The sequence below is a fragment of the Montipora capricornis genome, chromosome 10 (genome assembly GCF_036669925.1).
Source record: "Montipora capricornis isolate CH-2021 chromosome 10, ASM3666992v2, whole genome shotgun sequence".
In the NCBI taxonomy this organism is placed as follows: Eukaryota; Metazoa; Cnidaria; class Anthozoa; order Scleractinia; family Acroporidae; genus Montipora; species Montipora capricornis.
Genome location: NC_090892.1, coordinates 69716833 through 69730244, shown reverse-complemented (window position 1 = coordinate 69730244; position 13412 = coordinate 69716833). Strand labels below are relative to the sequence as shown.

The following is a 13412-nucleotide window of genomic DNA, read 5'->3' as shown; positions in this document are numbered from 1 at the left end:
ACTGGCAACCTTTGATAATACAAAAAAGAACGTATTACAGCTGTAGCACGGCATTCCAGTTAAGATAGAGCTGCAATCAAATGTGAGTAAAAACACAAAATAGTTCATTTCCCTATTCTAGGTTAAGGATTACATAACCCCACAACTGCGCTGGTCTCAAGGATTTTCACCTCTCCAAATTTCTTTGCTTAGGCCTCATTGACAATACATCTAATCTATTGCTACATAAACTCCTTCTTATTGCCAGCTTGCATACACACATCCAAATGACAGAACTCTTTATTAATGCTGACAGTGCTTACACAGTTAATTGTAACTTTATGATAGTGAGAAAACAAGCAGCCCTAAGAAATAATTCAAAATGGTCGCATCTTCACATTTAGAGTTACACACCTTACATAACTTACTGCATGTGGTATCAGTTAACCCACTGACCCCTGGGAGTGAGACTTGACAGATTTTACTCTGTCTAACACCAGACAATTTCACTCGTCAACTGGAAGTGCCTGCACCAAGACTGCCATCATAAAACCACCACTACCCACAGATGACTTAAACTTACTAGCTACACCTGTGCCTAATGTCAACTCACTTTCAATTCAAAGGAAAACACTACAAAAAAACTACACCCGACAGCTGTGGAATCACCCGTTTGAGTTGTTGTGGCGCAAATAGTCATGCAAAACATCGAGGAACAGGCCCTAGTAACATGCAAGCACACACTACCCTTCTGGCTACATTACGTTGACCATACTACACTGTATCACGGCAGTACACAAAGACGGAATTGAAGAATTCCGCAAGCACCTTAACAAACAAAACACTGACAAACAGTTCACCAAAGAGATTGAAGAAAATGGTAAAACAGCCTTTCTAGATTGCTTGGTTACGCACAACAATAACTGCTTACGTAAGACTGTTTACAGAAAACCAACACACCCAAACAGACTTACTAGACCAAACACCTTAACACCCCATTACAAACAAGGTGACCACTATGCAAACCTTTAAGAGGCAAGCACAAATACTTTGTGACTCAAACGACAGTTTAGCTAACAAAACCAAGTACAATGTACTTCAACAGTGCTTTGAGGAAGAACAACTGTAGTACAGTGCTCACCAATTTCATCAAACATAGAACATAAACCAGACAAAATGACAACACTCCTACCACCTCAATTGTTACCACAGTGACAATACCTTATATAACAGAGACATCAAAAACTACTGCACACATACTACAACCTTACAAGCCTTGCTCAAAAACCTATAACAACTTTACGATGCTTACTAACGAATGTCAAATACAAAGATGACCCCAAAGACAGACAGGGAGCAGTGCTGCGATTGCCAAACCACTTAAATTCGTGAAACCAGCAGGAACCTAAACACAGTCACGACTTACAGAACACAAAAGAGCGACTAAGAATGGTGATCTCAAATAAAGCTTTGCTGAACACTATTCAAGAACTGTCTGAACAAACACTCTATTGACTGGGACTCTGCTACATGCTTAACCGACTGTATGAACTATTACACTTGAAAACTGGCATTCAAACTTAGAACAAACTACATTAATTAAACTATTGCCAACATCTACCTGTACATGTACCTTAAAAATGATTACATTTGTACTTAACAAAAAAACCTTAACTACACACAACTTTTTCCTCTCAGTTTACAAACCTACATCTACTGTGACCTTCACTTACCAAATTGTAACACACCAATCACCACTCAACATCCTCCCAACCAATCACATTGCTTTTCCCACTACCAATCACAACACAGACCAGAGCATCACTATGTTCATTTGAATTTCCAACCATCATTTGACTCGGAAGATTACTTCCGCTCACTTTGTTGAAACATCAGTCACTGCCAACAGTCCTTTTCAGGACTACCGGTATTTTCACCCAGACAATCAAAATCCATCGAGGTATGCAACTCCCGAAATAAATTTTTACCTTTTCACTCTTTGCAAGCATGCCCAGTTTCAACAGCTTAGTGTTTGGGTTTATTTAAGTCAAATAAACTGTCAAAGTCATGCAAGTCATTAATCAGATATTGATTCATGTATATCTTGATTGAGAATGCCCCCAGTAGCCATTCAACAGGTACTTACTTCATTATGAATTACTGGTAATACTGCAGGTCTCAGTTTGGTAGGATCCTAACAGAATTACTGCTAAATACGTTCAATCAAATTTTCAATGTGTCTGAACAAAAAGAAAATTAAAGGCACATTTTCTTCTACACAAAAATAATGGGTTATTTCCATTAAAGGCTGGCATTATTTTAGAATATTTTAGAATTTTTGGTCTACTTATACAAAAGCTTTCCCTCAATCCTTTACTCTTGTGCTAGGTCTCTTTGTGTGAGGTTTTTCTCCATTCTTAAATATCTCCACAACAAATCCTTTGACATTTTTGGTGATCTTAGTAAATGTCAAATAACTTTATTTACTCTCGACTGGGAACCTTGTTCTGTCAGACCTGAGGTTGGTCAGTAGAGGAATTGTGTGGCTCACAAGAGACAGGATTGTCAGGGCTTACAAAGGATAGGAAAAATGCATTTCTTTATGACACTAATTTATAAAGCAACTTTGGAGCTATGCTAAGCCAAACCACAGAGCCTAACCATTAACATTAAAACCATACGTGTGACATGATAAGAATTATAAGTTAATGCGCCAGAAAAAAAACTGAAACCTGAGAAGAGCTCTATACTGACTGCATAATGGTAACCACTTGAAGAAACTATACTGCTAAACTGGAACAAAACACAGTCATGAAATAAGTGGGCGAAGAGGGGTCGGCTAGGTATAAAGTATGATTTCCATTTAATTCCTCTGCCATCAGGAAGAAAAAATAAAAAATATGATTAAGCCAAAAACCCAGATTAAATATTGACAGGTGGCAACAAATGGCAAATGAATCTTGAATGAACCATGTAACTCACAAGTAACAACCCTTCAACCAAACGTGTGTGAGAAAATTTATTTTGCCCTTTATTTGTTCTTCAGCCAGTAGGAAAAAGCACTTGTAAGCCAAATGCTAGAACAATAAATTACCAATTTAATGACACACTGGCAAGTGTATTACTATTATGTGGGAAAATGTGATGCAATAGTGAGTATGGTGTAATTATGTGAGAACTCCATATAGGCGCAAAAACATTATTGATCACCCTTACAAAAACTTCTCTATTTTATTTGTATTTTATACCTATTTTATTGCTCATACCTATTTTAATCCTATTTTAATTTTGTTGAGTTCTATTTTATTGCTATAATTTTTCTTTGATAAGGAAAATAGACCATCTATTTTATTGCTGTTTTACTTCTATTTAAACCCTATTTTACAAGCAGTGGTCTTTTTTATCCCTGTTTTATTATATACCTAATCACAAAATAGCCCGTAAAATAGACTATTTTTAATCCTATTTTGTGGAATCGTTGGTTTGTAAAATAGGCAAAAAATCACTGTTTTCCATTTTATTTTGCAAATAGCCATAAAATAGGTTGCCTCAGTCTTACTGATGGAGGCTCGATCTTCAATACTTAAACAAAACAGCTTTAAAATTTTATCCCTATGTTTGAAATGAGATTCTCCATGACTCACACTGCAGCTCAGATCACATGACTGCGACGCAAAATTAATGCAAAATAGCTTTAAAATAGACTATTTTATTCATATTTTATCATGCTTGATGAACAAGCATACTAAAAACTACAATTACCAAAATTAATGCAAAATAGCTTTAAAATAGACTATCGTATCCTTATTTTTGGGGTTACATGTAAATTCTCTAATACTTCATACAAATAAAATAGCTTTCAAATGTATCCTATTTCTGGAGGTAGGTTTTAACCCTTTGACGTCCAAACCGGCCGAAACTGGCCAGAATTAGTATTTTACTCTGTCTAACGCCAGACGATTTTACTGGTCAATGGGGAACCCCTGGGGGTCAATGGGGTCAATGTCACACGAGGTCGTCACATGATCAAGAAGGAAACAGGAAACTTCGCTTTTCTCAAGTCTGTTACTGGTCAATTTTCCAGCCTTTCAATTTTCCTGGATTGCAATAAGGTAGGAAAGCATTTTGTATACATTTTAATTGCATGGAATGAAAGCATTCCCGGTGTGTAAATGTAAATCACAGCTGACCGAAACTTGCGATTTCACACCTGTGTCCGCGCGTAGAAGTTTAGAACATAATTTCGTGATAAACGTTAAATGAAAAACTTGTTTTCAGTAGATCGATTAAAACTGCATACATTAACTATGTTTTGTGTCCCGTTGCCTTCTTGTACCTTCATGGTTTCAATCAAAGACGACTTTTACTGCGGGTATTTTGCTCTGAGAGACGAAAGATGCCCAATCAGTGGAATCGCCAGACAAAGCGTGATTTAAGTTAAAAGTGTCTGTTTGATCGTTCTCTAGTCTCCTTAAGTTAAGGATAGTCATAAGCTTTCCCCATAAATATTGACAGATACCCTAATATCTGTTGGCTTTTCTTGTAAAATATCAAAAAATTTGCCACATCAATTGTGTGATGCGTAGGTTTTGCGACCAGGCCTCGTGGACTGTAACACAATTTGTTCCCTCTTTGACAGTGTCCCTTGACCTTACAGGAAAGCTATCACTTTAGAACTTTAAACATAAGCCATCCCTTAAATTCAATCAGTTATTAAACCAAAGTTAGTGGATCTGTGCTTTGGACCCTGGTAGCAAATATAGCCCCAAGCCACAATGTTCAAGGGGTGAATTGTCTGAAACAAAATAATTGTTTTCTTACCTAAATGTCCATCGTGTCTTCAAAATCAACTGTTAGCTATGGTGTAATTGGTTGGATGCAAAAAAGTTCACAAAGAAACACTCCAAAACGAGCTAGTGGAAGTTGTTGCGCTCTCAAAAGGCTGATTTAATGCATTTCATCAACATTGGTTTAAACACGTATTTGAAACCTATTTTGTACTTGCATTATTGCCATTCTAAAGCTATTTTAATGCTATTTCAAACCTACATGTATTGTTGGCTGTCTCGATCACTGTTCATAGCTTATTTCAAAGCTTATTTTCTATTTTAAACCTATTTTCACATTCATTCACGGTATTCAAGCTATTTGGAGGCACTTTTTCATCTATTTTATACCTATTTTAAGCATACTTTCTCCTATTTTATTGCAATAATTTTTCGCAATGCAGTACTATTTTTGTTTCAAACAGCTTTAATTAAAATAGAGATATTTAGCTTAATTATTTCAAAACTTATTTTCTATTTTAAACCTATTTTCACATTCATTCACACTATTTTGAAGCTATTCGGAGGCAATTTTTCATATATTTTGTACCTATTTTATTGCAATAATTTTTCTCAATGCAGTGCTATTTTAACCTTATTTTTTGTTTCAAAATAACAACTTTAAAATATAGATAAAATAGTATTAAAATAGCACTACTCGATTAAGTTCAATGGAACCCAACTCAGAATAATTTGAGCTTATAATTTTGGAGAGGCCTTCCTATTGATTGATTCTGATGGCTGTTAGAAACCCCCTCAAAATAAAAGTCCACCAAGGATCCTAAATCCCACAACAATTAATGGCTTGCAGTTGCATGCAAATCAAAACTTTTAAACTTAAATACAAAACTGCTGTGATACTTGATGCAAAATCATATTGCAAATTTATCTAAAACAACATGAAAAAAGGATTGGACCTGCTCAATAAATTGTGCTTGCTAATACTACAATTTTACTATCAATTTCATAACCAAACTTGATAATTATGTCAATAAAGATGGATGGATACAAAAATTAATACCAAATGAAAGTAAGAATATGAAAATAATAATTCCATTGTCCTAAAAAACACAATACAATTTTCACAATAATGTGAAGGCCTCAGGGAATTTATCCTTAATTATATTTTTCAAGTTCAGACTAACAAACAATATTCATGTACAATAATTGTAAACCAAATATTGACTTGACAAAATTTTATGGGGTATGCAATTTAAAGAGCAGAGCAGTCAAAACTCAGTTTCATACCATTGAAACATTTTTTTTAACTGCTTGTCATTGCATTCTGCATGGTCCAAGAAATTTCAAAGGGGGAATTTTTTGTTATGTTTTAATTAAGATGTCATAAACCAGCCTTTGGGCTCGCCTGATGCACTGTTAAAAACGCTATGTTTTTTTAATGACAACATGGACAAAGCTGAGTTTGCATCAATATATTCCTTAGGTTTTCAACTATGGGCAAAATGTTGCTGTTTTCAATATCAAGAAATCATTTAATAGCAAGGTAAGCCCATGAAACCTCGCAAAACAGTGATAAGGAAGTACTAAACAAGATGACCAGTTGCATGACAGCTTTTTTCCAAATGGGTTAATTTCTAGAAATGCAATTTCTCAAATAATAAGCCAGAGGAAAATACATTTACCCGCCTTTGCAAACAGGTCATTATTTCAGCAAGATTGAATGTTTGCGGTTTATGGTATAATTAACACACACCCCAACACCCCCAAAAACATGGGTGATCAAGGAAAGAGTTAAATTATTAATGATGAAATGATAGATGAAATGGATCATATATGAACTTCACTTGAGTTAAATTATTATAGGAAACACTGTTCTTTAAAAATTAAGGTACTTTAGGATGGCAGAACAAAGAAAGCTCTAAATTATTATAAGATGCTGGGAAAGTGAATGTGGAAAGAATGCACTCAAATTATGTTTAGCAGGGAAGTTATAATAGTTACTCCAGCTTTTATACGTTTAGAGTCCTTCCTGATTTTCCCCTTGTTATGCAATAACTCAAAATTTATAAGGTTATATAAATTTTGAAAAGCCTTACATGGCAAAAGTTGCTCAATCTGATAGAATTCAGTTAAATCCCACTACTTTCCACAGGATAAATCAAGCTGAAGTAAAGTCGCATTGCATCAAAAACGCTCGAGAGTACCAAAATTTTAACACATATTTTGTGTTTACAGCACAATGTTGTACGAGCGCCATGTTTTTCGATTTCTATGTCGTTACGTTTCTTGTGATCTGGGATTTTGATCCCCGAAAAGGATGCCATCGTGAAAAAAAGCTGCATCTTAGTCTAAACTTTAAGAATAAAAAAAAATAAAAAATAATCGTATGGACGAACTTTTACAAATATTTTTATATTAAGTAAACGCTAAGAGGCTGCATATGGAATGAAAGGGAAAAGCGACCTACTGATCGCTTTTAATTCGTTGAAGCTAGACAAAAACCCTTGAAATTTCCACCTACAAAAAGCATAATAATTGTTTTGTAAATTCCACAAAAAAGCTCCTTTTGCGTTTTGATAGCGTTAATTAAATAGATCTCCACAATAACATCCCTGGATTAATAAGTTGACTTTCACAGTAACATGTAAGCTTAAGCTTAAGTTTAAAATTTATGAGGAATACGAGCGATCCTCGATCGCTAAATTATGGCGCTCTATTTGTACAAGATCCACACTATTGCAGATCGTTTCTCGGTGGGGACTTATCTTAATCTGTGTTTCCAAGTTAAAAATGAAAAAAGAAAAAACCTGCCCTCTAAGTGAAATTTTTGACTAAGCCCTCCACTTCGTTCTGTATTCGACATCGATAGCAATGATACAAAAGGTTTCTCCGATCTATGAGGGATACGAGTATATTTATAGATGTTCGTTCATGACACATTCCTGTTTCGATGCTGGCTTTGTACTCCTTCATAACAAAGACAGACATAGAGAACGTGATCACCAATTCCGACATAAAGTAAGAAAATGGCGGACATCATGGAACCATACGCGAAAAGATGTGCGCAAAAATACTGCCACTAAGTTTAAATCTTACCGAGGAGGAATACAGCTGGAAATCTCCCAGATAAATGTGATGTGCTTCCCATCTTCTCAAAAATTTGGAACTCAACACTTTACTGATTAAAGTCCTGCTGTGGTTCAAACGACAAACTTGGATGTCGCCTTCGTGGATAAGTTTGAATTTGGGTCCACCGCCTGAACTACATCGTTGAGGTCTTTGGGGTCGCTGTGTTCCTCCGTTCCCTATTGCCACTGCCATGGCAGTGTTTATTGCCAAGGCGTCTGACAGAAGGTTCACCGACTAGGAAAGAGAAAAACAGCAAAGACTTTCAACAAAAACCGAACTGAACGCAATGCAGGCAGTGTAAACATCTTTGCAAGCGGTTCGATGGGAGAACCCTATGACGTCACGGCACTTTGGTTGATTGGCTTCTAATCGCCTTTGCCTTGAAGGTTTTTTTTTTTTTGCTCGATAAATTTAATTTTTTCTTTGAACAGTTTCCTTTGTGAAAATACAAAACGTGAGCTGAAGTGTTTACCCGGCTTACTGGTTACGGCGTCAAAAGGGACAAGCAATTCATAGATGCTATGAAAATCCCAGGGAACATCACCCATTGTGTCTATCAGGAACCGTATGCAAATATAAGTCGCAAACCTGGATTGAGAAAAAATAGAATACACACAAATAAAATAACTATAAAAGGCTGATCAAATGCTCTGGAGTTTACTTTCCTTTCAATGCTTTCAACGTTTGTCGTTGAAATGTATGTCCAACCAAATAAGCTGATAGATTGAGCAATTTTTTAAGACGATAAAAGAGGAGTTTAAATTGTCATCACAAAAGCCAGAATGATTTGTTGAATGAGACTTTCCACCAAGCTGAAAAAAGAAGCTTTTACATACCTTACTTTAGAAGCGTTAAAAATCTTCTTAAATGTTATGAAAACAGCGGCCAAAGAACATTGAGTGTAAGAAGTGAAGTATATTCCAGAGCAAACATTCGTATGGAAATAAACCGGCCAGTAGCCAGATGTCTCCAAATCGATTATATTTTTGGTGTCAAACGTCTTCCAGTTTTAAAACCCTGTTTTTCAAGAAAGTAAAAGACTTTTTTCTTTTTGCTATAAGTGCCAAAAGATTTGCTCGTGGAAAAGTGATCTACTTAGAGCAGAAGCCTAATGATGCACACCGGCCTGTCGCAAACTGAACTAAACTCAGCGGTAAACCAATACTTCGATAATAATATTTAAAGCACCGAAGGAAAAAATGATCTGTTTTAAAGCAGCTGGCTTAGTCTCATTGCCCAACTTTCTCGCAAAACACTAAGGTCATTAGCATATTGACTTCTTGGAACAGGTGCTTGTCTTTTTGTCAGCCTAATAAACAAAGCCTTAAATATTACCAGATAATTTTTTTCATACGACACGGATCAAGATGGCAACTGTTCATTTTTTGCTATGATATCATCTATTGAGTAAATTAAGCTTGCTTCTTGTTGTTTATTTAAAAGTAATGCCTGCTCAGACAAACTGGGTCCGTCCTGCATGGCTAGATGACGATGTATAAAACTTTTTTAAAGAATATTCCGAGGAAGATGGATGCGACATTTCAGCAAAACAACCAGTTTATTACCAAATTTTAACCCCAATTGAGTCCAAGATATCATTTATGCTTCACTGGATGGTTCTTAGGCTTACGTACAGTGGCTTTCGCCGGATTTCGTCTTAAACTGAGGATAAGTCTGAGTTCGCTAATTTCTATGGCTTCTCCAGCATTGTTAGTTTGCGTTTTTATTTAAAGGAAAGAAATAAAGGTTTATGTAAGAATGGTGAAGCTAATTCTTTTTCTTGTTACAAAGTTTTTTCCATAGTGGCCAAATCCAGAAGTCCATAATTTATGGACTTCTGGCAAATCCTAATGAATATTCAAATCTGATGAGTTCATCTAAGTGTTCGTCATAGCTTGTAAGTTTTTTTTCGTCACCAGAGTAAAACGTGGGTGAAAATTTCAATACGATTTTTCGCTGGTAAAATGAGTAAAGTGCTGAATACCGCTGTATGAAATGAGGTCAAATGACAGCAGGTAAGCTCACCATTCATAAAATATTAGCACAAGAAGCAGTTTCAGGGGCACCCAACGACCAAGTTGTTGTAAAATGTATTATTATACCCCAGTTAATGAAAATAAATGTTATTAAGGCATTTTCAGGTGTTTTTCAGTGTTGCTGGGAAAACATTATCTGTTCCTTTTTCCCAGCAAGACACACAAGAAATTTCCCAGCCAGCTAGATAAAATTGGTTGGTTTCCCAGCCAGCTGGTCAAATTTATTTCCGAGCCAGGAATATTCTGCGCGCTTTCAAATCCCTCGATCCAAAACGACCGAAAAAATGCGACAAAACCGGGACAAAACAAGATTTCTCCGCAAGCGCAATCACTCTGACCAGCCGTCGTGTGTTTGTGACTACTCTCTGGGAGAGGGAAGGGGTTCTTTTTTTTTTCTGTTTTTTAGTCGTCCTCAGTCTTCAGAGTTTCTACAGCCAGCTCGGATTGAAATGCTAGAAAAAGTAAGTAATTCCCAGGCAAAACCTCTATCAATAACAAAACTTCCCAGCCAGCCCATCGAAACACCTGTATTTTTGTCAGCCAGCAAGATTCCTCTGGGGAACAGATAATGTGAGGAACAGATTCGTTGGGTGCCCCTGCAATTTAGTTATCGATACCATTGTAGTTTAGCGGCCTAAACCGGTTGAGTTTTCTATCCACTCGCTTGCTCCACTTACGTATTTTACGTATTTCTTCCTTTGAAATAGAAATAAATTGTCGAATGACAAAAACCTGCTATATGTCAAACGTAACTTCCAACAGTTGGATATTGCCCAGGGCTGCTAAATAACTGTGGTAAAAACTTAAAATGCTACGAAAATTCATTTTGTTTCGAGACTCAAATCTCCGCCAATCTCCGCCAAGCAAATCCTCCAAGTGAGGAAATAATATAGATATCATGCAGGAGACTTCTCTTTATTGTCCTGCATTTCTTTTTAAGTCGTCAATTTTATGCAGCGTAGAAATCGTTAATAAGCAGTACGATTAAAACTGAGGAGATCAGGCTCGGAGCAGCAGCTTGAACTCCCTTTCCTCCCTCTGTAGTGCCCCCCCTCCCCACCCCCAAAGTGGTAATCAAACGCTTAGTACCTCATAGACCTTATTCCAAAATGGCCGTCATTTAAATATTCTTTTGTTTTTATTCAAATTAGCCCTTAATGCCTCGTTCTTGAGCTGAAAATTCAAAAGAATATTTTTCCTTGAACGAGGCATCAAGGTCTAATTTCAATAAAAACAAAAGAATATCTAAATGGAGGCCATTTTGGAATAAGATGTGTGGCAGGAGCCTTTAGCTCCTGAGGAAGCCGTTCATTCTCGCCCCCAGAGCCCTCTTGGTCGCAAGGACGGCGACAAACTTACCGAGTAAAAAAAGAACGTGTCATGATATAAAAAAGATGAATTTACCTTTTTCTAGAACAAGGCCAATCACCTCAAATTTCAAACCTTTCCGGTACAGTAGTATTATCATGGCCATTGACAGAATTCTTGAAAAAACTCACTTAGAAAACCAATATTGACCAGTCTTCGAGTTGGTGACACATCTCCAGAATCCTTAGTTAGATTGACCCACAGTTCTAGTTCGCTTCACCTTGGCCACGTTTGTCAGTGGTTATTTCACTACAGTGTTCTGTTCTCGGCTTCAAGCAAACCTTTTGTTTTTACCAGAGCGATTTTTCTTCGCATTGAATGATGTTAATAATCACGTTGATATGACATAGCGGAATCTTTGTTTCATTTTTGCCTCATTAGCAATGATAAGGTTAACGTTTTCAAATCAGTCAGCCGCAAACAAAGTATATTGAAAATGCATTATATAATGAGCATTCTTTTAACGCGATATACCGGCTTATCACCGAACAATGATGCTTTCAGTGAAATTTTGAAATTTGTAACTGAAGACGGTATGGGATTAATAGCGCTTTTGCCACTTATGAGTTTTTGATGGTTGGCTAATAACTGGCTCGATATCAAAGCTAATAAAAGGCTTAAAAATAGAGATTTATCAAAGTTTAACAAGTTGTTTTACCTTTTGAAGTCAATTTGTAAATAGCATTACCGTATCATACTCGATTAAACGCCGCGGAGTAGATTGAATTTTGAGCCTCTCCGATGCAGCGTTTTTTATTTCAAAATCATGTTTCTTAAATTACTTACAACAATTTCGATATACATGTATAATTCAGTCCTAAACAAAAGGCATCACCTCGAGGCTCTGGGGAATGTAATACAAATCCTTATACTGAGGAAACAGACAACTTTTTTGAAAGACATGTTCCGGCATGCTTATGCCATCATCAGTTTAATGAGTTCCTAAGTGTGAACTGTTATAAAGTCTACGGGTAGATGAAAAAATTATTACAACATGACGTAATACAAAAGCGGGTACTAATTACAGCGTGACAGCAAACATCAAGGTGTAAACTAAAACGTGAGAAAAGTGTTGTAATGCTGCAATTGTTTGTTAAGTTCAGGTTTGATCTTATTTATATAAAAAGCTTCTTTGAGTTTTAAATCAATTGAATTGCTGGCAGAACCCAGAATACTAAAGACCACTAAAGCACGAAGGGGAGTATTTGTTCTTACATAAAGGGGATGTGTTGAAGTGCTTAAAAATTTGCGAGTTTTTATCGCTTTCCGTGTGTTCCTTTATCCTGGTAGAAAAGTGGCGACTAGTTTCGCCAGTATAACGGGAATTACAACCCGCACAAGAAAATTGGTGAACTACCATGGATTTTAGAGCAACAGGAGTACGATCTTTAACACTAAACATGTTTTTAATTTGCAAAAGCGCTTAGTGAGTTGTCGGATTTTAAGTTTCGCTATTTTGGAATAATAGCCGACAAAAGGGAATTTAAAATAACGTGTATCATTGTCATCATTAGTGTTCCGGCTTTTTTATCAAACCCGAACTCAACAAACAATTGCAGCGTTACAACACTTTTCCCACGTTTTAGTTTACACCTTGATGTTTGATGTCACGCTGTAATTAGTACCCGCTTTTGTATTACGTCATGTTGTAACAATTTTTTTTCATCTATCCGTAGACTTTATAACTGTTCACTTAGGAACTCATTAAACTGATGATGGCATAAGCATGTCTTTCAAAAAAGTTGTCTGTTTCCTACAGTATTTATCATACTTGCTACTATTGCGACCTTATGGAAATATTATTAAACAGAAACATGTTTAAAGTTCCATATTCAAAGGTCGGCCTAGTTATACCTGCAAAATTCTTGGCCTAACAACGCTACTTAGTGCACATTGGGAAAATTTTGAAGAATGAGCTGCAAAGTATGGCCACTTTGAACTTAAAAACATCTTCATACAGGAAACTAAATTTCCAAGGCTGGTTTAGATTACCGAGTTGTAACGTGTACTGCTTGTTTTTTTTTTCTTACAATCCTCGAATAAACGCCGCATTCTTCTGATTGGGTGTGGTGTTAAGTGGTACTTTTGCTTCCATCTGCGCCGTTTAATGGAG

The 13412-nt window shown here is 36.3% G+C and overlaps 1 protein-coding gene across 3 annotated transcripts in view; it reads right to left on the bottom strand.

The window, feature by feature from the left end:
* The window catches only part of LOC138019641 (C-Maf-inducing protein-like), a 53441-nt gene that overhangs the window by 32903 nt on the left and 7126 nt on the right, over nt 1-13412 (bottom strand). For 2 of the 3 annotated variants that reach the window (XM_068866493.1, XM_068866494.1), the window contains exon 2: nt 7863-8129. In XM_068866493.1, coding sequence (XP_068722594.1) covers nt 7863-8129 — 267 coding nt within the window. Of the gene's footprint in view, nt 1-7862; nt 8130-8731; nt 9051-13412 lie in introns of those variants that run through there. The other variant, XM_068866495.1, reaches the window with a different exon arrangement.